General features: G+C 54.7%; 1 protein-coding gene across 2 annotated transcripts; it reads right to left on the bottom strand.

Annotated features, from left to right (window-relative positions):
• Nucleotides 1–8,320: 8,320 nt before the first annotated feature.
• SEMA3G (sema domain, immunoglobulin domain (Ig), short basic domain, secreted, (semaphorin) 3G) lies at nucleotides 8,321–19,723 on the bottom strand. 2 transcript variants are annotated; one of them, XM_005862343.2, is made up of 16 exons: nucleotides 19,533–19,723; nucleotides 17,695–17,855; nucleotides 17,520–17,582; nucleotides 16,903–17,022; nucleotides 16,545–16,635; nucleotides 16,318–16,434; nucleotides 15,969–16,114; nucleotides 15,655–15,769; nucleotides 15,492–15,561; nucleotides 15,044–15,188; nucleotides 14,532–14,763; nucleotides 14,347–14,438; nucleotides 13,657–13,698; nucleotides 12,752–12,980; nucleotides 12,396–12,535; nucleotides 8,321–11,047 (listed from the first exon to the last, which is right to left on the bottom strand). In XM_005862343.2, exons 1-16 carry the CDS (start codon nucleotides 19,639–19,641, stop codon nucleotides 10,607–10,609), a joined length of 2,313 nt encoding a protein of 770 aa, XP_005862405.1. In that variant the 5' UTR covers nucleotides 19,642–19,723; the 3' UTR covers nucleotides 8,321–10,606. The 2 variants fall into 2 exon arrangements, with proteins under 2 accessions (XP_005862405.1, XP_014392001.1); XM_014536515.1 differs by having other exon boundaries at nucleotides 8,321–11,050.
• Between the last annotated feature and the right edge of the window lie 4,325 nt (nucleotides 19,724–24,048).

Below are 24,048 nucleotides of genomic sequence, written 5' to 3' on the forward strand. Positions count from 1 at the left end.
TTGGTGTCTCCTTATAAATTCACTCTGGATTTTATCTAGCACAGTAAGGAATCTGGAGGGTAGAATGAGGGAATAGGAAAACTAAAATTCAAAGACTTAAATGTAGAATTTTCAATTTAGAACATAGACACATTGCTTTGGAGGGAAGTATTTTGCAGGAAAATCGACTTTATAGAGGCAGATGTCATCATTGTGCAAATAAACACACAGGTTCTCATTAGGGAGGTGAGCCAGCAAAGGAGTCCACACTGGACTGAGAATAGGCCACTACTACAAGGCCTGGGGCCCTGGACTCAAACAGGCCAGGGACTGCCGTGCTCATGTGGGGCAGAAGGGACTCCACTAACCTCCACAGCATGAGTGAAGACACACCTCCACACACACCCTCTCAGCCTGGTGGCTCGGGCATTTCCGGCAGGTAGGGAGCCAGGCCAAAACAGTTACATTAAGCAGGCAGCTAGGATGAGAATCTGGCTGAAGGTCTTGGGAGAAATTGAATAGAACCTATCTCAGGTTTGTTTGTTTATGATGATTTTGTGTGATTTGGATTAGTAGGGCGAACTCAGGACCAGCACTAGATAGTGAGTTCTAGGGGGCTCACTGGGTCATTGTCACTAACGGCAGAGGATGGGGTTTTTGGTTCAAATATTGCTGTTCCTGGAGATTTATATCGAGTTGTGCATGGTGCTTGCCTTCAGATTTGAACAGTTTCACTTGGAATCACACGACAGTGGTGGGGGATTGTAATTTGTGTCTTTTGTTATTTAAGTATATAAACTAATATAGACTTAAAAATCTTAAAGAAGTACAAAAAGGATTATAATGAAAAATAGTCTATTGACTCACCCTTCCTACTCTTAGTCCTCCCTAAAGGCAACAACTTTCCACTTCTTTTAGCCACTTCTTTCTTTAGGAATCTTAGACATTATTGACTTCCTATTATGTTACATAAATTTCTAGCACCTTTAAACCTTCCCCTTTTCATTCTATTTTATAATTGCATCACCATTTTTTTTAAATATATTTTATTGATTTTTTACAGAGAGGAAGGGAGAGGGATAGACAGTTAGAAACATCGATCAGCCGCCTCCTGCGCACCTCCTACTGGGGATGTGCCCGCAACCAAGGTACATGCCCTTGACCGGAATCGAACCTGGGACCTTTCAGTCCGCAGGCCGATGCTCCATCCACTGAGCCAAACCGGTTAGGGCTGCATCACCATTTTTAAGCCAGGCAATATACCATGATTGTTTTTCCTCTCCTGTACATTTTTTAGTGAAATAAATACCTGCATTTTTATAAAATATATTTTTATTGATTTCAGAGAGGAAGGGGGGGGGGGAGGGAGAGACATTAATGATGAGAGAGAATCATTGATCGGCTGCCTCCTGCACGCCCCCAACTGGGGATCGAGCCCACAACCAGGCATGTGCCCTTGACCGGAATCGAACCTGGGACCCTTCAGTCCACAGGCCAATGCTCTATCCACTGAGCCAAACCAGCTAGGGCACCTGCCTATATTTTATTTGCTATATACCCATGGGTAATTCTTCCCAAATGTTCCACATGATCAATTACTTCAAAATACAATTTTCCTCATAGTCCAAACATCAGATCACTTCAGTTGCACTTCTTTTCTGGAAGATCTGCCTCTGAGAACCTACTCCTCCTGAGCTGCTGCTTCCTGGGCCTGCCACACAACTATCAACCTAGGCCTCCCCATGACTATGCCCTCTTTCTCCATTTTCTCTCCCATGAGTTCAAGGACTCCGTGCTATAATTCCTACCCTAGATGTCCAAGGACTCTGTGTCAAAGCTCTGCAAGTGATGAGGTTTTTTAATGTGGACTTTTATTTCGCAAACAGTATTTGGCTTGTCTTGAAGAATCAACTCTTGCCGTGATGATTCACAACTGAAAAGACATTTTCAAGATTAAGACTTTAGTTTCTTAATCTAGAATTTCTCCAGGCATATTCTCAGACATCCGGGGTAGTATCTTTTCCTTTAAAAAGAGTTAATTTGTATACTAAAGTGTGAGAAACATCTTAACTGAAAGTCATGGTCTTCTAACAGTGCCCTCTGGACTCCAGCTGCAGGGGGTGGGAGGTGGAGCTTATGGCAGGGGGAGTAGGGATAAGTGGTGCTTTTTGTCACCCAGACATTCAGCTACCCAATCTCCATGTGCAGTTGGTACACATACACACACACACACATGCACCTCACACCCATTAACTATTTCTTACACCTTTATTCTCCATTGATGTAAATAGCCAACCTCATTGTTATAGGCTATTCTTCATCTGGGCCTAATTATAAACAGTCATTCTCTACTAAATAATTGGGCTTTTTTTCTTAAATAAACTTTTAATTTAGGATCGTTTTAGATTTACAGAAAATTTGTGAAAGTAGTAGAGGGGATCCCCATTTATCCCAAACCCAGTTTCCCCTATTAGTAACATCTTACATTAGTGTAATACATTTATCACAATTAATGAACCAATGTCCATACATTGTTATTAACTAAAGCCCATACTTCAATCAGATTTCCTTAGTTTTTACCTAATGTCTTTTTTCTGTTCTAGGATCCCATCCTGGATACCACATAGAGTTGAGTCATCATGTCTCCTTAGGTTCCTCTTGGCTGTAACAGTTTGTCAGATTTTCCTTGGTTTTGATGACCTTGACAGTTTTGAGGAGTACTGGTCAGGTATTTTATAGAGTGCCTATCAATCTGGATTTCTCTGATGTTTTTCTTATGATTAGACTAGGGCTATGGGATTGGGGAGGAAGACAGACAGTTAAAGTGCCTTTGTCATCCCATCATATTGAAGTTACATACTATATCAACATGACTTCTCACTGTTGATGTTGATCTTGATCATCTGGCCAAAGTACTGTTTGTCAGATTTCTCCACTGTAACGTTACTCCTTGTCCCCCCCTTTCCATACTGTACCTTTTGGAAGGAAGTTACGCTATGTAGCCTACAATGAATGAATGGGGACTTATTCCCCCTCCTTCCTTGAGGAGAGAGTATCTACATAAATTATTTGGAATTCTTCTGCACAAGAGGTTTTCCTGTTCCCTCCCAGTTATTTATTTTGTTAATCATTTGTATCAGTATGGACTTGTGGATATGTATAGTATACTTTGGGTTATAATTCAATACTACTTTATTTTGTTGCTCAAATTGTTCTAGCTTTGGCCATTGGGAGCTCCTATGTCCTTTATACATATCCTTATTAGTGTGTGTTTGTGTTGTTTTTGAGGGCCTCTTTACTTTTTTGGCACTTGAAGATGCCCAGGCTCATCTTGTATATTTTAAATACCTATTTTCACAAATAATGTGCCTATTAGAATTAACTACTGTTTTATTTTATAGCGTAGGACCTAGAACAGATAGTTCACTTGTGAAGGATTGAAATAGATATTAATAAAATTTTTCCAAAGTATCTGCTCTCCTTCCTCTAATTCTTACCTTTGTAAGAACCATAAACTAGGGCCAGAAACCTCAGAATCTCCTTCTGCTTCCTTTTATGCTCAACCACCCTCTTTCTTGTCAATTTGACTGTTTTCAAATGTTTGCCTTCCTTTTCATCCCATCGCCAGTGCTCAGTTCAGACCCCTGGGCCTCCCAAGACTGCAGCAAAAGCCTTTTCTCTGCATGGTTTCCTAGGTCCACTCACTTTGCTGACACATCCACCCCTTTCCCTTCTGCAAATTATCATAAGACATCTGTTAGCTCTTTACTTAGGATGGCCCCCACTGAGATTGGCATCCAAGGCCTTCCACGAGTATGGTTCCATTCAGCTGCATCTCCCAGGATGCCTCACTCCGGGCACTCTGCCCTGACTACCCTGACATACTGGGCCCTCACCATGGGATTAACAGTCCAAAGGGCCCTAACCTCTATCCTCAGCCTGTTGGACCCAGCACAAGGTCCAGTTCTTCATCCCTAGGTGCTCTCACTGGATTCCACTTATACCCCTATTGTAGCCCACGTCAGTCTCCATCTGGTCTACAGTTGTAGATCTGTCTCTCCCACTAGATTGGAAGCCCCTTATGGGCAGGGGCCTGTCTGTCTTATTAACCTTTATTCCCCTCGTGGTGTCTGGCTCGGGATTCCACAGTCAGAGGCAGTTCAATATCCGCTGAACTGATGGATATGCTCATACCCTGTATATTCACATGCCTTGTTTTGCTCTCAAACACCAGAGGGCACTGTTAGCATGTTGTGGAGGAAGACCATAACCCTTTAGACCTAGAAGGTTGAGAGTGGCTAGTGAAAAGCTTGCTTCTATTTTTGGATGCACAGGATTTACTGCTCTTCACTTGTTTGAATCACATCCCTTTGAGTTTATTCATGAATTGTGCTCCTGTTGTGTTTAGAGATTATTATGAGAGTTAGTAATGACACTTCCATCACAGGTCAAATCCTCAGGCAGGATTGCATTCATGGTCTCTCCAGACCCACAGTAGCCCTTCTAACCCAGCTGCCCTCCTTTCATCCCCAAGATGGGGACTGCCAGTCCCGAGGGGTATGCGGTGATATAGATCTGTCCCTCTTCTGCCCAGCCCTCCCACCACACGTGCATTGGCACCGTGGCCTGTGGGTGGTGGTTTATAAGCTCTAATGACCTTTGGGCAAGGTGGGAGATTGTTAAGAAAAAGAGCACCTACATTGGCCCTGACCCCAGGGCCACTGCATTAGCTCCCTATGTATTCCCAGGCTGGCTGAAGGTGAGTTGCAGCATCATGGGGGCCCCCAGTTCTGAGAAGGCTCCATCATGACTAAGCCAGGGTGCCCCATTCCAGAGAAGTTGGCTATTTGCAAAGGTCTCATACCTTGTACATTTTGCCCCCAAAAAGCAACATGGAAATTAGAGGCCATAAAATCAAAGAGTTGATGTTTTTCAGAAAACAAACAAAAAAATTGTCTTCCCTTCTCCCTAGCAAACCCCTCCAGCCCTGGGGTCCCTGAGCAATGGGACAGCGTGAGGCTCAGATGGAAGGAGTGAGGCTCAGGAACTCCCCCCCGCCCCGCCCCCATCTGTGGTATAAACTTGTTCCTTGAGGAATCCTGCCCTGCATGTACTCCTGATAAACAGGAAGGCATCGCGCCATCGCTGTCCATCCTTCTCAGAGCATGAGACCTGTCTGGGCCATCAAAGCTATCCCCAGCCCCCAGAAGCATTCTGGAGGGGACTCCAGCCTCACCACAAACAATTCCCCATTGTGTTCCCCACCCCCCCTTGGAAATCAGGGATTTGTAAACAGTCCCTGCATTTAGGTAGGTCCTTGCCCTGGCTTTGTGCTGGTGTGTTATTTTTTCTTCCTTGAACAATGACCTTTCCAGTAGGGCCAGCCGTTCACACCATTGTCTGAGACCCTTGGACTACAGGAAACAGCACCAGATTCTTATCAGCTGAGGGGCAGGCAGAGCGAACAGATGAGGTCATGCCCAAAGCAAGCTGCTGGTCTGCCATATTCTATACCTTTTTCTGTGAGAGCAGAGCCCCCCCTCTTGTCCTCCTAACAGGCCAATCTGGGCTTTGAGTGTCCTTAGTATGGTCCCCTCCATTTGATGGCAGAGACCTGGACTCTGCTTCACTTTGGAATCCTCACCAGCTCACAGCAGTCCCCTTGCTCTGGTCTTCTCTCTCTGCCTGATGGGATGCTCTTCACAGTGAAACATACCCCACTGTGTAGGTTAGAGTATACTCTAGTCATCTTCCCTACCCACCCCGCTTTTCCCCGGGGAAAGAAGTCAAGATTGGTTGGTCACCTGAGTCCCCCTCATCAGCAGAGTCCCTGAGTATAAGCTACTGACTGACTGCTGATGGCCTGGTGTGAGGATGAGGGCAGGCATCCCTAGAGGCCTCCTCCCTGGAGACAGCAATGTTTCCCATCCTCAGTGGAAAATGATTTTTTTAAAGGCTGCATTGAAGAACCATTTCCTTAATGAAAATTCAGTGTGGAAAAGTGAAAGGCTTCATTAGGACATAGTCTCTAAGGGAGAGGGGCCCAGCAGTGGTACCCATGGCAAAGGCGACAGGGGCTGGGCAGTGGGAAGTGGGCACAGGGCCACAGCAGCCATTGCCTCACCTCCTGTGCACCAGGGGTGTGGGTGAGTCCGGAATAGGAGCCAGGGGGGCCCAACAATCCCTGAGCTCCTTATCAGGTATTGTATCCAAACCTAGTCCCACCCATTCATTCTCCCTTTACACCAGGGCCAAGCCTATAGTCTCAGAAAACCCTCGGGATTTGATCTTGGTGTGTGTTGAACTTTCTCCTTGCAGGAGCCCCTGCAGACTGGGACTTGGGTGAGGCTGGGATGGATCCTTAACTCAGATGGAAATTGGAGTCTTTCTGAGTAACTGTTTCCTAGTTCTAAGGAGGAGATGTGGCTGGCTGAAGAAGCCTCAATTTTCTGGGCTAGCAGAAGCATGCAAGCAAGTTTTGGGGGGCCCATCCATCTCTAGTGACATCTGGGGCCTCAACTATCTGGAGAGGACAGCCTGGCAGGGGGCAGGCCAGGCTCCTGATTGTGAGGTTCTAGGGGTGTCTGGGACCTGAGTTGGGCTTAGCTGAGTGAAAGGGAAGCACAGAAGCCATTTGAGAAATAGAAAAGGGCTGTTTTCCTCATTCTGCCTCCTCCATACCCACTACCCTTCCTTAGAAACTAGTATGCGAACTGCAGGACAGTCACAGGCTTGGAGTGGATCCCAGCCCTCCACAGAGGGCCACGCCAGACACGGGAGAAGCAGGGAGCAAGCGGGGAGGCAGGTTGGGTGTGGAGGGCAGAGTCCAGGCAGCCTGGCCCTGAGGTGGCAGCTTCTGTTCTGGTGCCGGCCATAAGAAGCCAAGATGTGGCTATTTCACCTGGGAAGTCAGTGCCTCCATAGTTTACAAGTGTAGAAGGCAGAGATTAATAAATTAATCTCACATATTAAGAGAAAAAATCTAATCAGAAGTTTCCCAAAGTATACTCTTCAAAACACCAGAAACATGAGATGCTAACTGCTCCATGGGAAAAAAGGGGTAGAGGACCAAATGTTTTGGAGAATTGTGTAGCACGCAGTAGGCATGCAATTAATGAGAGATCATCATGGGCTTCTCAGGGGTTTCAAAACAAGGCAAGCAAGCAGGCAGTGCACAGCTCCGTGGGGGCTAAGGAGGCAGAAATCCCCAGTTTTATTTGACCATTTTTGTGGGATAATTGTTCCACAGGACACCATTTTGAAAAACACTTGACTAATGCTCCTTCCCAGCTCTAAATGTGTTTGGGAAATCATAAAACAGAGACTCACAGACCAGGGGAAGTATGAGACTTAGAGGAAAAAGCTGGCAGAGGAAGATAGAGTGAAATCCCTCAGGCAGGAAACAGGACTTAAGATGGGAGGAGGGAGGAGGATGAGGGCCAGAGAGAAGTCCAGACCCAAGGGGTCTTCAGGGCATGGGTGGCAGTGTCGGTGGAGCAGAAGTGCTGCATGCCCCAGGGACAGCAGTGTGTGAGGGGAGAAGGGAGCTCTGGAGATCACATTCACACACCCCTTCCATCCAGCGTTGTACCAAGTGGGTACACTGATGATGCTCATGAGTCGATGGTGATGATGGCTTTGGGTGGGGCAAGGAAGTTTCAGGTTCTGTCAGGCCTGGATATTTGTGCAGAGACTAGGTGACAAAACTAGGAGCCGCAGACTGCAGATGGGACTGATGACTGACCTGTTCTGTTAGCCCCCCCCCCCTTTTCCATGGATTGAGGGGCCCATCCGAGCAAGAAGCTAGTCTCCCTGGTGAGGTGGGGCAATGTCCGTCACCTCTTCTCACCTCCCTCCAGCACCAGTGGAGTCTGCTCTTTGGGCAGCAGCATTATGTCACAAGGGAGTGAGAGCTTCCACAGCACACCCAGGAGGCCAGACTATTGGGGCCGCCCCTCCTCCCCAGAAACTGCAGCCCCTAGGCAAGAGCACAGTGGCCTTAATAAACGTTGGTATGTGGTTTGGGATGAAGACAGGCACCAGGCCAAGTGTTGTCACAAATGTCAAGTGTTATTGTGGAAAAAGCAGGGCTGCCTACGTGCCCAGCTGCCCTTTGCCAGCATTTTTTTTTTCTGGTTTAAGATCTTCCTGGAGTTCCAAGAAGGTCAGTCTCAGAAGCCCAAAGGGCAGCATTTTCCTATTTTAAGAAGCAATCTCAGCTAATAGACAACGCCCTCTGACTCCTTCCTTCCCTTGATACCCGCCCTCCCTTCTAGAAAACACCACCTAGGGTGGTCTTCTCCATCATGGAATGGATGGGGAAGGCTCTTCAGCTCACACAGATGGTATCAGTCAGTTTAGTACAGAAATACACAGATACAATAATGATATAATTATGTGATGTAAATATTAACTTCATTCCTCTCCTTGTAGGTTCTGTGTGGTAGACCACTGTACTGTCCTCACCAGAGCTCAGGGGTGGTCAGGACAAAATAACAATAGTAATTAGAGAAATCACAAAGCCCATCTCAACATCTGAATACAAAAATAGAATTCACACATAAAGGCATTTCCAGGGGTTAATAACACATAGTACCATGGGGGGTGGGAGCTGGTAGAAGCTGTCCATAATTTTCCAAGTGCAGGTGTTTGTTGTTCAGGATTTTGAGCTCCTTATTCCTCCGTTTTCCAGAGTAGCTTCCCCAGAGGACCCTACCCAGAGGCAGCCACGCCTGGGTCTAGCCTACAGGCCACTGAGGTCCTGGTTGTGTCTTCCTGGCTCCCCTGGGCTGAGGAGCAGAGCTAGCTGACATCATTCCTGGGGCTCTACGCTCTCTCCTTCTCCTCTCGGTCCCCCTCCCCTCTTTCCTCCAGCTCTCCTTCCCACAGTCCTCTCCTCTGCTTTTACCTGCTGACAGCCCAGCATCGAACCCCAGGCCAAGGCTTCCCGGAGTGCTGTCAGGTTCCTCTCAATGCCCTGGCTCACTGGCTGTGCAGTCAAAGGGGGAAGGAGGGCTTCTTTCGGGGCCCAGTTGGGGGTTGGGAGGGGGATGGGGTGGAACAGATAGAATCTAAGGCAGATTCAGTCTGGGTTTGAGTTCAATGGGACAGGAAGCCCTGTCTTGCTTTTTATCTATTTTGTTCTCCTTTATTCATCTCGGTTTTTTAAAGGAGGGAATCTTGAACCTGATGTTCCTATCTCCCTCCTGCCAGTTTTGTGCGTCACTGACCTGCTCATATGCAAGCTGGGAACGGTTTTTCATTTAGTCCTCCTCCTCCTCCTCCTCTGTGTGTTCCCCAGCTCAAGAAAGACATTGCTGCCAATGGCAAAACACCTGCCTATATGCACAGAGAGAGTGCATCCTGGCCACCTGAGCCTCAGCCCCAAGAACCTGCAGGACCTAGAGTTCTTAGCAGCTTTCCCCCATATTTTTTCCCTTAAAAGAAAAGAGCCTTCATAAATGAACCATCCAAGACCAACCCTTATTTAGCAGAAACTGAAGATTCCAGGGTGGGAAACATCTGGCCTTCCCAGTGGCTCCTCACCTAATTGATGCCATCTTGAATCCTTGAGCATGCTTGCTTCTGGGTCCCATTGCCCATCCTAGGGTCCCACCCTCTCCCATCTCAGAAGCCTCTCAATCCTCTGTTCCTGGGCGCCATCCTACCCCTGGTCCTGTCCACTAGCTGCAGCATGCTCTCAGAGCTGCCACATTGCCACCCTCCCAGGCTGGGGGTGTGCTTGCATCGCCCTGGGAAAGACAGCCCACTCCTCCCCAGCTAGTCCACACAGATGGGGAAGGAAGACATTCTCCTAGAACCCATCCTCACCCTGCTCGTCAGCATGGAGGCCCTGATGGTGGGGAGGGATGGGCGTCCCAGGAAACCTGGCCTGCAGCTCAGGAGCCTGGGGAAGGGAAGTCAGGCTGAGAAGCCCCTTTGGTTTAAGAAGTAGGGCCTGAGGCCCATCCCATCCCCGGGTTGCAGGGAGTCTAGCAGTCTATGCTTCTGTGATTCTGTGATGGAGAACAGGCGGTGGGCAGTGGCAAGGGATCACCAAGGTATCAGGGCAAAAATTGTGTGTGTGGGGTGGGGGTGTCTATCTTCTCAGCATTTCATCTTTTCATCCCCAACTCAGTCAGTGTAGGTCTTCTAACCATTGCCAGCTTAGAGGCAATGTCCACCACCCTCTGGCAGCCTAAGGGCACCCTGCCAATACCTCCTCAGGGGCACCCTCACGCCTACTCTAAGGGTTACTCAGAATGGCCTTTGTTCTGCAGCTGGGAAAGAACCACCCAGCCCTCTTGCCTCTGGGCACAACCGGAAATGCACTCTGGGGACCACCTCTGAGAACAAATTGCCGGCCCACTGGGGTTGCCAGTGGCCAGAGGGTGGTGGCTCCATCTGGAACTAAGAGCAGAAAGGTGCAGGGAACAGGCACAGGGTCCCTCCATCAGGCCCCCAGCCTTTCCTGAAGCGGCCTGGTAGGGGCTTGCGGGGCAGAGACTCCCATATGTAAGAGGTGATCAAGCCTGCTGACCCCCTCTGCCCTTGCTGGGTGGGTGGGAGATACTGGGGGCTGATACTGGGCCACTCGGCCCATCCCAACCACCCCCTCCTCCGCCTTCTATGTGGCCTCCACCTCCCGGGGTGTCCGATTCCGCTCGGCCTGCACCCGGCTCTTCACCTTCTTGCCCAGCTCCAGCCCTGCCCAGCTCTTGCCCTTGGCCTGTTTGCCCCGGCTCCGGGAGGAGCACCACATGCGCTCACAGTACTCATCCACCCGGGGCAAGTTGGCGAAGCCGATGAGCTGCAGGATGTCCTTGTACCAGGCCTTGGGTGGGGTAGAGGCCAGGCTTCCCCGGGCAGGGGGCTCCTCCAGCCTCTGCCCCCGGTGGAACAGGCTGTTGAGCTGCGCAGCCACGATCACCTCCAGAGCCAGGCGGGCCACAGTCTGGGAGAAGCCATGCTCCAGCGTAGTGCAGGTGTAGGTGCCCTCATCCAGGCGGCTGAGCCTGCGGATCAGCAGCCCCTGCTCCGTCTGCAGGACTCGCTCATCCGTCTTCACCTGCTGGGCACCAGGGAGGGCGTGAGGGGGCCATGGAGCAGGGCACACACCATCAACTTCTCTGCACCCTGCTTTTCCAAATGTGCCATCTCAGGGACCAGGACGTGGGCACCTCCATGTCCATTCTCCCCAGGGAGGGACCAGCAGCTCAGCAGGCTCAGCCTCCTGGAGACTAAGCTAATTGCAGGCAGGGCTTCACCTTCCCATAACCCAGGCCATGGCCTGGGAAGGGGCTTTTCCAAAATTTGACTGATTTCTCCGTAGTCAAAGCTCTGGGGCACCTGTCTTGGCTTTGGGGGGTGGAGGTGGGCGCTGGCACACATTCCCAGTGAACAAAGAGGGTAAGAGGGTACATATGGGCTTTTACTCAGGGAGTATGTAACTCCAGCCCCAGGACTAGAATTCCCCTCACTCTACACGTTCTGCATGGCTCACTTCCCCCACAGCGCAGGGCCCACAGCCCCAGCCAGGGTGGGCCAAGCGCCCATCACAGTGTGGGAGGCGGGAGTGCTGTTCTGACCCAGCCGGTCTCTGGCCCAGCTGCTGTCTGGGCTTTAGTCTGTGCGACTGGATGTTGAAGCTGCTGCTTGGGCAGTTAGTGCTGTGTAATTTCATCTCGTTGCTCCCCCTGCCCTGGCCTTGGGGGAGTCTCTCAGTGCCTAGCCCAACAGCTGGCCAAGGCTGGCCTCCCCCAGTCCCCAAGCTGAAGGAGAGCCCCTCCTGTAACCAACCCACTCCCTCCCCTCCTTGCCTGTGGGAACTCTTGGGAATTGTTCCTCACCCTGCCCCACCCACGCCCATCCTCAGGCCCCAGACTGAAGCCATCTCTGGGGTTGACATAACTTTCCAGATGAGGGTGGAGGGCCTGGGCAGACCGTTGGACTCCAGGGAGGAAGTGTGGGGCCAGGCATTGTGGCTGGGGGGTGGGGGGTAAGGGCCAGTGGCCAGGGCCACAAGCCTGGGGCAGAGGAGGACCAAGAACCCCTGGGGAAAAGACCCCCTTCGGAGATGAGCCATATATGTAAGCCTGGGGACTTCCTGAGCAGCCCAGACCCACCTCCCTCTCTTCCATCTCTGCTACCCACCCACCCCTCAGAGCTCAGCTCAGTGCCTTGGGAGTTGGTGGGCTCCCTGCCACTGGAGGAGTTCCAGGCACATTTGGCCTGGGCATTCCCAGATGGCAGGAGAGCAGCACCTCATTCCAGGCACCCAGGGGCCTAAAGCACAGTTTTCTTCAATTGAACTTGGCAGGTTCCCCTCAGAACCCCTTCCTAGGACTCAGGACTTGGGGTTCTGGAGAGATGTGACCTAAGGACACGTGCAAACTGGAGGCAGGGTCCTCACTCACCTGGTCGGGCCCCTGGCCCCCCGGTCTCTGCAAGAACCAGCGCACAGCTGCCTGGGGAGACTTGGGCAGGCACTCCAGGAAGGTGCTGTTGTGCTCCATGCCGAAGACCGTAGTGGTGGCCACCGGTCCTGCAGCCTTCTCTGGAGGGAGGCGGAGGTGGCTCGTCTCAGGGACTGTCCAAGAGCCCCCGCCAGTGTTCCAGGGACCTCAATATCCATCAATCCCCAAGCCAGTCACTCTGTCCAAAGACCCCCACACCCGTATAGTGACAGAGCCACTCAGGTAGAGAAATTGAGGACTGTTACAACAGGACAAGTCTGAGGCCCCACTTCACGGGGTGAGTAGCTGCCACTCACCTTCCTGGCTCTGGCCCAGGCACTGCAGGGCAGGGTTGCCATGCCGGATGTCCTGCCGGCGGAACCGGCGCTTGCTGGTGCCAGGCCGGTAGCGGGTGCAGGAAGCACCGTCCCAGGCGCAGTATGGGTCCCGGGCCAGGCAGCACTCTGCACAGGCACTGCCGTAGGTCTCACACTGGTGCAGCTTCAGCCGGGCCACGCCCAGCCGCGAGCCCACGTACAACATTTGCTGGGGAGGGACCCAAGCAGAGCCCACGGTGAGCCTGGGCTTCCCCAGAAGCTGCACAGCTCTCAGCCCCCTGGGTTTCCTGAGGTCCCTGCCATTTCCAAGCAGAACCATGGGTGCATTCCCAGGAACAAAATGCTTATCACCCACACGATGTACCCCAGATCCTGTGCTAAGATGTAGGGGGTGGGCCGACCTGGGGTCCTTCCTCCAAGGGACTTCACCTCGTCCACTACTCCAATGGCCTTTATCCTGACTTGCCTCCCACCTTAGAGGTGCACTCTGCTTTACGTAATCCCAGGACCAACGTCAGGACCTCCCCAAAGATAAACCGAGACAGATAAACTGGGGAAGATGGAATGTGCCACTTGTAAAAGGACACAGCCTTCCTCTAAGGAGTGGCTCCCCTTCCTTGCTTGATTTCAAATCTGGATTTTGTTTTCCCCTGAGGAGCCAGCGTTTGTGGGCCTCCCCTTATCTGAACAGCCTCCCTTACTCAGGGCCTCCCACTGCCCACTGGCATGGGAATGTCAGCTCCCAGCTGGATCCCAACCCTCTGCAGGGCCTGACGGGGCAGCCCAGCACCTGCTGCCTGCTGCGGGCTTTCCAGTGGACACAGGCTGTGCTCAAGGAGGCTCTGGCGGGCTGGGGAGGGGAGGAAGGTGGCAGCTGCTCTTACCCTTTTCACGGAGATCTCCATCTCAGTGATGGCTGTCGGCACCTGAGGAAGGAGCAAGGTCTCAGGGGGCGGGTGTTGGAGAGCCCTCCACTGCACCCCTGCTCTCAGCCTCCTTCAGCCCCTGGGTGGGAGCCCCTGTCTCCCTGCCTGGGTCAGTGCAGGCTACTAAGGCCAGACAGTCTTTCCCAGAGGTCAGGTTACAAGAAAGGTCCCCTTACCCTGGCTGGCCTCCAAGTAGGAGTAGGAGGCTTGGCTGAAAGCACAAATCTCCAGTGTCCCCTCCCACAGCCCTGTTCCCAGCGATGAAGCAGCTGTCCCAAAGCACCACCCATGTTGGGAGGCGCAGCAGTCCCCCTGTCTGATTCTGTAGAGGGGCTAGCAGAACCTCTTGGGCACTTGGGGCCTCAGCCACCCCCTCACAGTGACTTGTGCCTATCAGGGCTTTGTCCAGGGGTGCTCACCTTGGCCATCCCTCCCTGGGCCCCCCAACTTTCAGCTCACAAACTGCATCTCCAGGCCTCTCAGTCATTCAGAAGCACCAGTTAGGCCTCTGCCGTGGGGGTGTCATCCCTTTCATCCCACTGGCCGCAAGCTCAGTTAAGACAGCCCATCTCCCTCCTGCGCTTTGCTCCTGCTTCCCTGTCGCCAGGCTAGACCCAGGGACCCTCCCATCAGCCCCTCCCTGCTTACCTTAAACACCTGGAGCTCCTCCAGAACCACCTCCTCGGGCTCAGCTGAGTCCCCAGACTGGAGGGCCATGACCTTGAGCACCGACCCTGAGTCTGAGATAGGGAAGAAGGGGTCAGTAGGAGAGGAAGGAGCCGCCTGGGCACCCGCCACCTCCCCAGTCCAGCTACCTTACTCAGCCCACCCACCAGTTCCCAGGTAGATGACATCATAGGTCCCGTCCTCTGCCTCCACGCGGTCCACCACGATCTGGCGCAGCTGCTGGGCCAGGTGGGTTTTGACGAGGACAGGGCGGCCCCGCCGAGGCCGCACGGACCGGAACATGAGCGGGTGGGCTCGGGCAAACTGCAGCACCTCATCCGGGTAGTCCTTGGTGCTGCCAAAGGGTCGCCCAGGCTGCGCAGTCATCTTGCTGGGGCACTGTGGCAGCGGCAGAGGGAGCACCTGGAATCCTGGGTCACACATTCCCACCCAGCCTGCTCCACGCCCCACTGTCTGGGCATGCCAACCTCAGAGGACTGCTCTCGCCTGCCAGAGGCTCCTTAACGCTGTCAGGGCTCCCTGCCACCCCTCACCTGACGCCCCTCAGGAGCCCTGGCTCCCAGCTGCTAAGGAGCTGCGTGCAGACACAATGCTGTCCCAATGTAGAGCCCCTGGCATCTCTGTCCTGCCCTCTCCCCTGGCCTGGCCAGATACTCACCACGCCAGGGCGGGGGAAGGGCACCTTGCCCCCATAGGGCCCCCACTGGTGCTGGGGACCATCTTGGTGGGCAAAGGGCCCCTTGAAGACCTCCCAGATGTCCTCCATGTGGTACAAGCAGACTGCAAAGCCCTGGAACACAGCACTGCCGAGGGCAGACGGGGACAGTCAGGCCAGGGTGGCCGTCAGAGGGGAAGGGGGCGGCCTGGCTCTGTGGGCAGCGTGGAGGGCGACAGTGCCTGCAGTCAGCAGAAACCGAAAAACAAGAACACCCGGGCAGAGGTAGAGAGAGGGAAGCAGAAGATACAGCCAGTCACCAAGTCAGGGACGGAGACAGGGACCCATGGTGAAGCCGGGATATGAAGGCAGAAGCGCGATCGAGGAGCCGGAGTATGGAGCCCTCCCCGCCCCCCCCCCCCCCAGAGGGAGGGGAGGCCAGTGTGCCCACCTGACCGTGCTGAACAGTGCGTACACCTCGAGGCTCTTCCCTGCCTTGGGCCACAGCAAGAACACATCCTCTGGGAGACAGAAGGCCACTGCCATTGTCCCCCACTCACGGGCTCTGGGCTTCCCCACTCCCGCACCCAGGCCGCCCTTGGCCCTGCCCTTACCCAGCTGGTCAAAGTGGGTCTCGGCACCACCGGGACCGGGCACCGAGCAGACCAGCCTGGCCTTGAGGAAGGTGCTCCACTTGTTCACCAGCACCCGCTGGCCGCCAGCGTCGTTCTGTGGGTCGGAGGCCAGGGTCAGCCTCGGGCCCAGAGGACGGCCCTCCTCCCCTCCTCCACCCTCACCCTCAGGGCAGAGGCAGGGGCGTGGGCTTCACACCCTGGCCTCAGTTTCCCTACTGCTGAGGGTGGCAGGTTGGGGAAGAGGAAGTGCAGCAAGGACTTCCCTGCCCTCACCGCCCCTTCCCTGCTCTCACCACGCAGACGCGGCCCACGCGGCTGACGGTGACATGGCCCGGGCCCCCATCTGGCGAAGGGACAGTCTCCGAGAAGAAGAAGTACACCTTGTCATCGTTCTGGTCAGAGTTGTCCGCGATCCGGGCAGCCATCACAAACCGGGGGTCTGGGTGGGAGGTGACAGGGGGAAGACAGGTGGCTGAACCCAGTGGGGAGGGGGCAGGTACGGTACCACTGGAGGCTGGAGTCTCAGTGGTAAAGGGGGGTGGGCTGCCCCTCCTGTCTCCATTCCAGCACCAGCTCCCCTGCCTCCTGCCCATGCTGGGGCCGACCTGTGCCAGCCTCGCCCTCAGCAGGCCCCGGACTCACCGTGCAGGAGGTTCTGGTCAGAGTCAGAACGCAAGGCCGGCCGGGCACCCCCACTCCGGAAGATCATGGCCTCGCGCCCCAGGAAGTCGGCAGTGAGGCCCGTGTACAGCTCCCCACCTGGGGTGGGTGGGGCAGTCAGGGGAGGAGGGCCCAGCCACCACCCTTTCCCAAGGACATCAGCCGGCTCCCACCCTCCCTGTGCCCACCCAGACCTGAGCATCACCCACCTACAAAGGTGCTGGCGAAAGGACGGCTGGGCTCATGCGGGCACCGCCCCCGCCCACTTTCAACACTGTGGGTCTCCAGGTGAAGTACATGCTGGGGAGAGGGAGGCAGGGGTGTCACCTGGGAAAGTAGTACCAGCCCCCCCACCCGGGCAGTGGCCATCACGCATCGCGTGCAGCTGGAGAGTGGGGGGGGGTGAAGGCACCCTCAATTCAGGGCCTTGCCAGTGGGGTCAGCTCTGGCACAAAGGCGCCTTTCAGGCCTCTGAAACCTCTGCCCCGACCCAGGCTCAACGGGGAGGGTTCAGGCCGCCTGGGGGAATGTCACTGCTTCCCAGTCCCTGTGGGGCCCGGGGCTCACCTCCCCACGGTGCCCAACTGCGATGAGGGCGCAGGTGGGATGGAAGGCCCCGGTGCCGCATGCCAACAGGTGGGTTCTGTTGTGGGGCTGCAGCACCCGCACAAAGTTGGCACACTCCACCTGGGGGGGAGAGGAGGAGGAGTGAGGGCTGCTCACCATCTATCTCCTCAGGTCCCAAGGCCGGGCCCTGTCTGGCTGATCAGCCCTGGGGTCTATGGTGACATTCTTTTTTCTTTTGAATCCTCACCCGAGGATATTTTTCCATTGATATTTAGAGAGAGTGGAAGAGAGAGGGAAAGACAGAGAGAAACATTGATGTGAGAGAAACACATCGATTGGTTGCCTCCTCCATGCACTCCAACCAGGGCCCGGGCCAGGGAGGGGCCTGCAACCGGGATACATGCCCTTGCCTGGAACGAACCCAGGACCCTTTGGTCCACAGGCCGATGCTCTATCCACTGAGCCAAACCGGCTACGGCGAGGGTGACATTCTTCTTGGACCCTCAAGAGCCCTCGTGTCTGTTTCAAATGACCCAGCACAGGCAGCTGCAGGAGTGGCCACAGGCTACCCTGGGTGTAGGTCAGGGTTGAGAACAGTCACTCCCAAGGGCACTCACCAAAGGGTCTCGTCCCTTTCGAACACACTCCTCCCTCTGTCCTGGCTGCGGCGGCCACAGGACCTGAAACACAGCCTGGCTGACCGCGAACTCACAGCCTCAGTTTCCCCATCCAGCCCCCATCCAGAGTTGCCCAGCTCTCAGACAGAGCCTCGCCCCAGTCAGCCCAGCTCACCTCCCGGGGGTCTGCCCATGGCTGGTCCAGCTGCAGGGAGTAGATGGCATCGCGACCCCCCAGAAAGAGGCGGTCTCGGTACTCATCCAGGTACATAGCCCGAAGGTCTAGGGAGCCCCGGGGACCCAGGAAGATGGCGGAGCGGTTGGCAGACAGGAGTTCTGCAGGGGAGCAAGGGAGGGGTGAGGGCCCCTCAGCCAAGGCGTGGAAGTGGAGGGTCCCAGCTGTGCATTCCCCCCCCCCCCACATTCACATCTGGAAAATGTTTCCATCCACAGGGCTGCCAGGAGGGCTTCTGGGAAATGGCTCCTGGGGGTGGGTGGGATAGGGGGCTCTGAGCCCCCACCCAGCCCAGCCCACCCAGGGCCAACTCCTTTCCCTCCATCCCTTAGCCCCTGCTCTTTCTGTTAACACCTCCTTCCCAGTGGCCCATCTGTGTTCTATGCAGTTCCCACTGCGTAGACGGCCCACTGGCGGACCGTACAGCAGCCAGCTGGAGGAAGGGTGGGTGAGTGTGAGCCATGCAGGCGGACAGGCAGGGGACAGTGTTCCCAGCAGAGGGAATCCTGGAAAAGGCCTGGGTCTGGAAGAGGCCAGGGGTGGCCAAGCTGCAGGCTCTAGTCCAGGATGTGGCTAACGAGGATTTTCTCCTCCACTGACCTGCCCACCCAGCCCTAGGTAGGGGGAGGCTGTCTGGGAGGCTGGTCCTAGGAGTCAAGGACCCTTGGCATTGGAGGTGGAGGAGGTGGGTGGGCAAGAGGCAGACAAGATGAATGGGAAGGGGCCTTGGCCGCCCTTGGGAAAGCCAAGTGCCCTATGCCTGCCCTTCCTCAGCCCAGCACTCACCCCACCCTTAATTCAGCCTCTTCCAGGAAGCCCTCCATGGCTGACAGTACTTTGGAGGGGATTTGCCTTATTTAACTTTTCTTATAGCCTGACTTCCTTCCAAAACCACAGCTCCAAGGGTAGGACCAAATTCTCCCCAGACTCGATGTTCGGACTCTCCAGAGTAGAGCCACATCTTCCCCCTCACACTCTCCAGAGCCTGGGTCTCTCTCTTTGTTTTATTTTGGGGGTTTCCCCTTTGGACTGAGAATCCCAGAGAAAGGTGATCACCCCGCTCTCCGGCTTCCCTAAGAAGAATCTGTGGCGAGCCTGTGTCGCAGGAACCTTTTGCTGTGTGCTGTCTACGGATTCCGAGGAGGCCTGAGCCCGCCGCAGCACAACGCATCAGGTTAGATCTGCAGAGGAACCTCCTGAGCCAGGACGGAGAGGGAGGAGCAAGGCCAGCATCCGGGAGTGGGCTGCAAGGGGCAGGTGGGTGAGGGGGAAGCTGTGGGGACAGGGGGAGGGCCCGCATTGCAGTGGGGGAGGAGAGGGACAGGATCCTGCTCTCCCACTGTCTGCCCTGAGCAAGGAGCCCCCACCCCATGCAGACAGACCCTGCAGACCTGCCCTGTCTGCCCATCCCCATCTCTCTCTGCCCATCTCTACTGAGGTCTCTCAGGGTTTCCATTCATCTCTCTCATTTCCTCAAAAGTCCCCTCGGCTTTCCCCTGAGTGTGTCTGTCCCTGCCACCTCCACCTTGGCCATGCCTCCAGGAGCTGTCCTCTCCCCCTGCCTCCTCCTCCCCAGTGCCTGCCCCTGGCAGTAGCCAGAGGAGCACCATCCCGGGAAATGACTGCTAAGTCCTTCCCACTGGCTGTGCAGGGAATGACTGCATCCCTCTGGCTGGCAGAACAGACTGCCCCGGCTGGCTGGGGCCCCCACAGCTGGGGGTGCTGCAGGGTCCTGGGTTCCCACGACCATGCCCATGAACAGGGTGTACAGTCCATACCTCGGTAGGAGAGCCGCAGGCGGGGCACGCTGGCGCTGGGGCTGGGGCTGCCCCTGTGGAACAGGAGACTCCCCAAGAGGCAGCAGATGGCCCAGGCCGAGGAGGCCATGCTGGGGACCGAGGGCACCTCGCTGCCTGTGGAGCCACCCTCTGGTCCCACTGCTGGTTGTAGTTTGCTCTCTTGCCGCCAGGCCTGCCACTTATAAGGCACTGGCTCCGCCCTGTCCAGGGCCAGGAAGCCGGAGGAGGAGGAGGAGGAGGAGGAGGAGGAAGAAAGGGGGAAGAAGGGGGGGGGGTGAGTGCCTGCCATGCACCTGCTTTGGCTCCCTCCACCCCGACTGGCCCTGATGCCTCCATCAGATTGGTCGGTTCCGGATTCCCATTGGGGAGACTTTCCCAGCTGGGGTGTGGGTAGTTTACACAGAAATGTCTCCAGGCTCCAGCAAGAGGTCCAGAGGGAGAGAACCTGGAAAAGAGGCCAGGAGTCAGATCGGAGGTGGATGGTCTGGTGAGGGTCTGGTTGGGCTCTCCCTTGCTCTCTGCCCCTCCAGCGCCTGTGGCAGAGAACCCCTCCCCCCACAAACTGACTCCGGGCCCTGTTCATGATCCCAGCAGGGTTCAGCCCCCTGAAGCCTTGGCTTGGCTCCCCAGCTTCCTGGTCTAAGTTACCCGTGTGTGGGGAGGAGGTCATTCCAGTCGCAGGGGCTCCATGTTTTGGAGGAAGGCTTGAGGTTTGCCACACCTCACAGATCTGAGATTGGCTAGAGATGAATGTCTGCCCTCCAGGCCCCATCCCAGCTCACTGGGCAGGGAAGCCTCCCTTTGCCCTGCCCCTCTCAGCCATCTGTCCTTTCAGAGACCCAGGGCCCAGAGTCTCAGTGAGGGGTGGGTTCTTCCCAGAATCCCCCTCTGCATCATAGGCCCTATACATGTGATCCCTCCAGAGTGAGGGTGAAGGGAGGTTGCTCACACCCCCACCCCCTCTGCCCTGAGCTCAGATCGGGGGCAAGAAAGCCACAGAGAGGGACAAGGAGGAGATGAGATTGAGGGGCTGAATCTACTGCATGCCCCTATCCCACAGCATTCCCTGTCCCTGCCCCTCACAGCTGTCACTCCACCCCACCCAGACCCCTACGCTCGGAATCTGAGGCCTTGGAAGCAAAGAAAATTTCAAACTTGAGCCAGAACTGGGGCTCCCGGAATTCTAGAAATTCCTGCAAGTTAGGCCTCCTGGATGGACCAGCCCAAGCCCCCGGACTGTAGGTCAGGAAACTTGGGGGCATCAGAGAGGGAAGGACCTGGCCCAGGCCACAGAGCAGGCTGAAATAGGCCCACCAACCCTGCCCCTTCCTGGGGTTCTCTTTTGCTTTGGTGACTCCTGGGGGTGGCACTTGGAGGCCCCATCTCATCCCTGGAAGGTAAACGGGTCAGGCGCCTTAAGCATGAGAAGGACCCAAGGACCTTGAACCCTGTCTCCCTGGCCCCACCTCCCCCTCACTCAGGGAGACCTGCAACAGTCCTCAGACCACCACCTGTGACTACTGGAGAATTTGGGCCAAGGCCCTTCCCTCGCTGGGTCTCTGTCTCCTCCTGCCACCTTGGGTGTAACGGGCTGTTTGCAATGGAGAGGGCTGCCTGTGCAGGGGCTGCCATGATGGTGATTATATCTTGGTCCCTCCTAGAGGCGAAGCCCCTCTGCCTCCATCTTCCTGGAGAGATGTTTCGGGCATAACCCTGGGAGGGGCCAATATCTGGCTGGAGATGGAGCCAGGTGGCCTCTCAACCAGCCTGTGGCCACCGCTTTGGGCATCAGGCCCAACAACTCTTCCGCTGCCAGCTCACCATGGGGTCTCAGCTCAGCCAGGCTCCCCGCTGAGGGGGAGGCCTGGATCTCCTGGAGCAGGAGGTCAGGGCAGCCCACTCCACACAGTCTGGTACAGGGGCGGGGGGCCCAAAATCTAAGGTTAATCTTTTGTGTGGCCTCAGGCAGGTCCTCTCCCTCTCTGGGCCTCAGTTTCCCAATCTGGGAAGAAGGTAAGGGACCTTTTGTAAAGGCCCCTGTTTGCAAGCTGCAGACGAAAAATAGACTCAAAGGTATCCCTGATTTATTGAGTCAATGGGCCCAGCCACATACATCTTGTGCCATCTGATGGACAAAGTGGGAACTGCAGGATGTCCCCACGCTGCCCTCTGTGTCAGGCCCTGGGCAGAGCAGCAGGGCCACCCAGAAGAAACCGCAGCCTCTTGGGGCAGCAGGCAATAACCAGGCAATCACAACATGAAGAGGCAGGGGCAGTGAGAGACGTTCCACTGCAGGGGAGATGGTTCCTGGTGGGGGAAATCACGGAGGCTTCATGGAGGAAGCACTATCCAGGCAAAGGATGACACAGCCCAGAAGAAATGGAGAGAAATGAATGAAGCACAATAGTCAGAACTAGGTGATATATGTAGAGGGGCTCAATGCTGTGTGCTGGTAGGAGCTTGTGAGCCCTTGGCTGTATACATGTGTGATGTGTGCCACGCACCAGATGCCACCAGGCAGGTATGTGGAGTGTCAGAGCCCAGCCTCTCCCAGCGAGAATTCTGAGGGTGGGGATGCTCAGAAGGAAGAGATGCCCCAGCCGCTCCCCCGCCCCCCAATCTCATTCTGGAACAGAGATATTGGGACAATCCCAGAGAGATCCCTCCCTGATGACCCCTTTCTTAAGGGACCAGCCCCACCCAAGTACTTTCTTTGTAACAGTCATCCTTCTGTTTCATTCATAGAGGGCTTCACTTGGGGTTTCTCTCTTCTCCTCCTTCAATTCCATCAGCCTCCCACATGCTTTGGGTGCCCCCTGGCCTCTTGGGTCCTTGTCCTTCTCCTCTCCCCACCTCAGCCACCCGTCCTGCAAGTCACCACTAATAAGGATGTGGCCTTCTGTATCTCCATTCAGAACATCCCTTCCTCTGGGCACACCTCCTGCACTCAGTGTCCCCACTGCCACAGTTCTTCCCTCAGTGCCGTGAGCCCCCTTTCTCTTTGCCCATCTTGGATCAAGGCCCAGTGCTATACCCAGGCCCTTAAAACATCCCCAGAGCCCCTCACCTTCTGCAGCCTGCCCTGCATCTTGCAACACCCCTTTCACAGATTCCCATCAGCACACAGGCCATTCCCTGATTCCCCCGCTTAGATGAGCTTCCCTGGACTCACACTCCCCTAGTTCCCGCCCATTTCTGTTCCCTGGGTGTTTGCAAAGTTTCATTAGTGTTGTCCACACTCTCCACCCACTGCTCCAATGAAACCTTCATGTCCAGGTGGCCACGGCCTCAGGAGCCTCCAAGTTCCCCAAGGAAGCTTTTCTGCGCTTCCTTCTTCCCCTCCTGGCTCTTGGGGCTCCTCACTCTCCCAGGGTCTCTCCCACACCATTGGCCATGTCTCCTCCCCCAGACTGCCCATGTGGGATGCCCGGTGCACTCCTGGGCCACCTCTCTCTACACACGCTCTCCCTGGGGTCTCAGCTAGGACCACGGCTGGGAAAGCGCCTCTCACTCTGATGACACCTGAGTTTATAGCTCTCCTCTGACCTCCCACTTACCTCCAGCATCCTGTTCCAGAGGCAACTCAACTTTGGCATGGACCAAACACTCTCCATCTCCCTGTGATCATCCTGCCAGAAATGCAGAACCCGACTCTGGTGCTGAGGAAACCCCAGACAGACCCAAATCGTGAGATTCTACAAAATAACTGGCCTTTCCACTTCAAGTGTCAGGGTCATGAAAGATGAAGAAAGACTGAGAAACTGACCCAGATTAGAGAGTAAGTGGACAGAATGACAAGACACAGTGTATGATCCTGGTTTGGATCCTGGTCTAGGAAGAGAACTCTAGTAGCGTAACTGACAGTGGGAGTGAGAGGGGCAGATGATTTAGTAGTAGCCTGGGCTTGCTCGTTGTCCTGTGGCTATTTAAGATATTAACATTTGGGATCAGCTGGTGTGGTTCAGTGGTTGAGCATTGATCCATGAAACAGGAGGTCACAGTTCAATTCCTGGTCAGGGTACAAGCTCGGTCACCAGTAGGGGGCAGGTAGGAGGCAGTTGATCACTGATTATCTCTCCCTTCCTCTCTCTGATATCAATACACACACACACACACACACACACACACACACACACACACACACTTTTTAAAGATGTTAACATTTGGGGAAGCTGAGTGAAATGCAAATGGGAGTTCTTTGTGCTATTTTTGCAAGTCTGAAATTTCAAAATGAAACATTAAAAATTGTAAAGCCCTAGATGGTTTGGCTCAATGGATAGAGCATCGGCCTGTGAACTGAAGGGTCCCGGGTTCGATTCCAGTCAGGGGTACATGCCCTGGTTGTGGGCTTGATCCCCAGTAGGGGGCGTGCAGGGGCAGCCAATCAATGATTCTCTCTCATCATTGATGTTTCTATCTCTCTCTCTCCCTCTCCTGTCCCCTCTGAAATCAATAAAAATACATTTTAAAAAATTGTAAAAAAAAATATCTAAAG

This window comes from Myotis brandtii, unplaced genomic scaffold, assembly GCF_000412655.1.
Source record: "Myotis brandtii unplaced genomic scaffold, ASM41265v1 scaffold164, whole genome shotgun sequence".
Taxonomy (NCBI): Eukaryota; Metazoa; Chordata; class Mammalia; order Chiroptera; family Vespertilionidae; genus Myotis; species Myotis brandtii.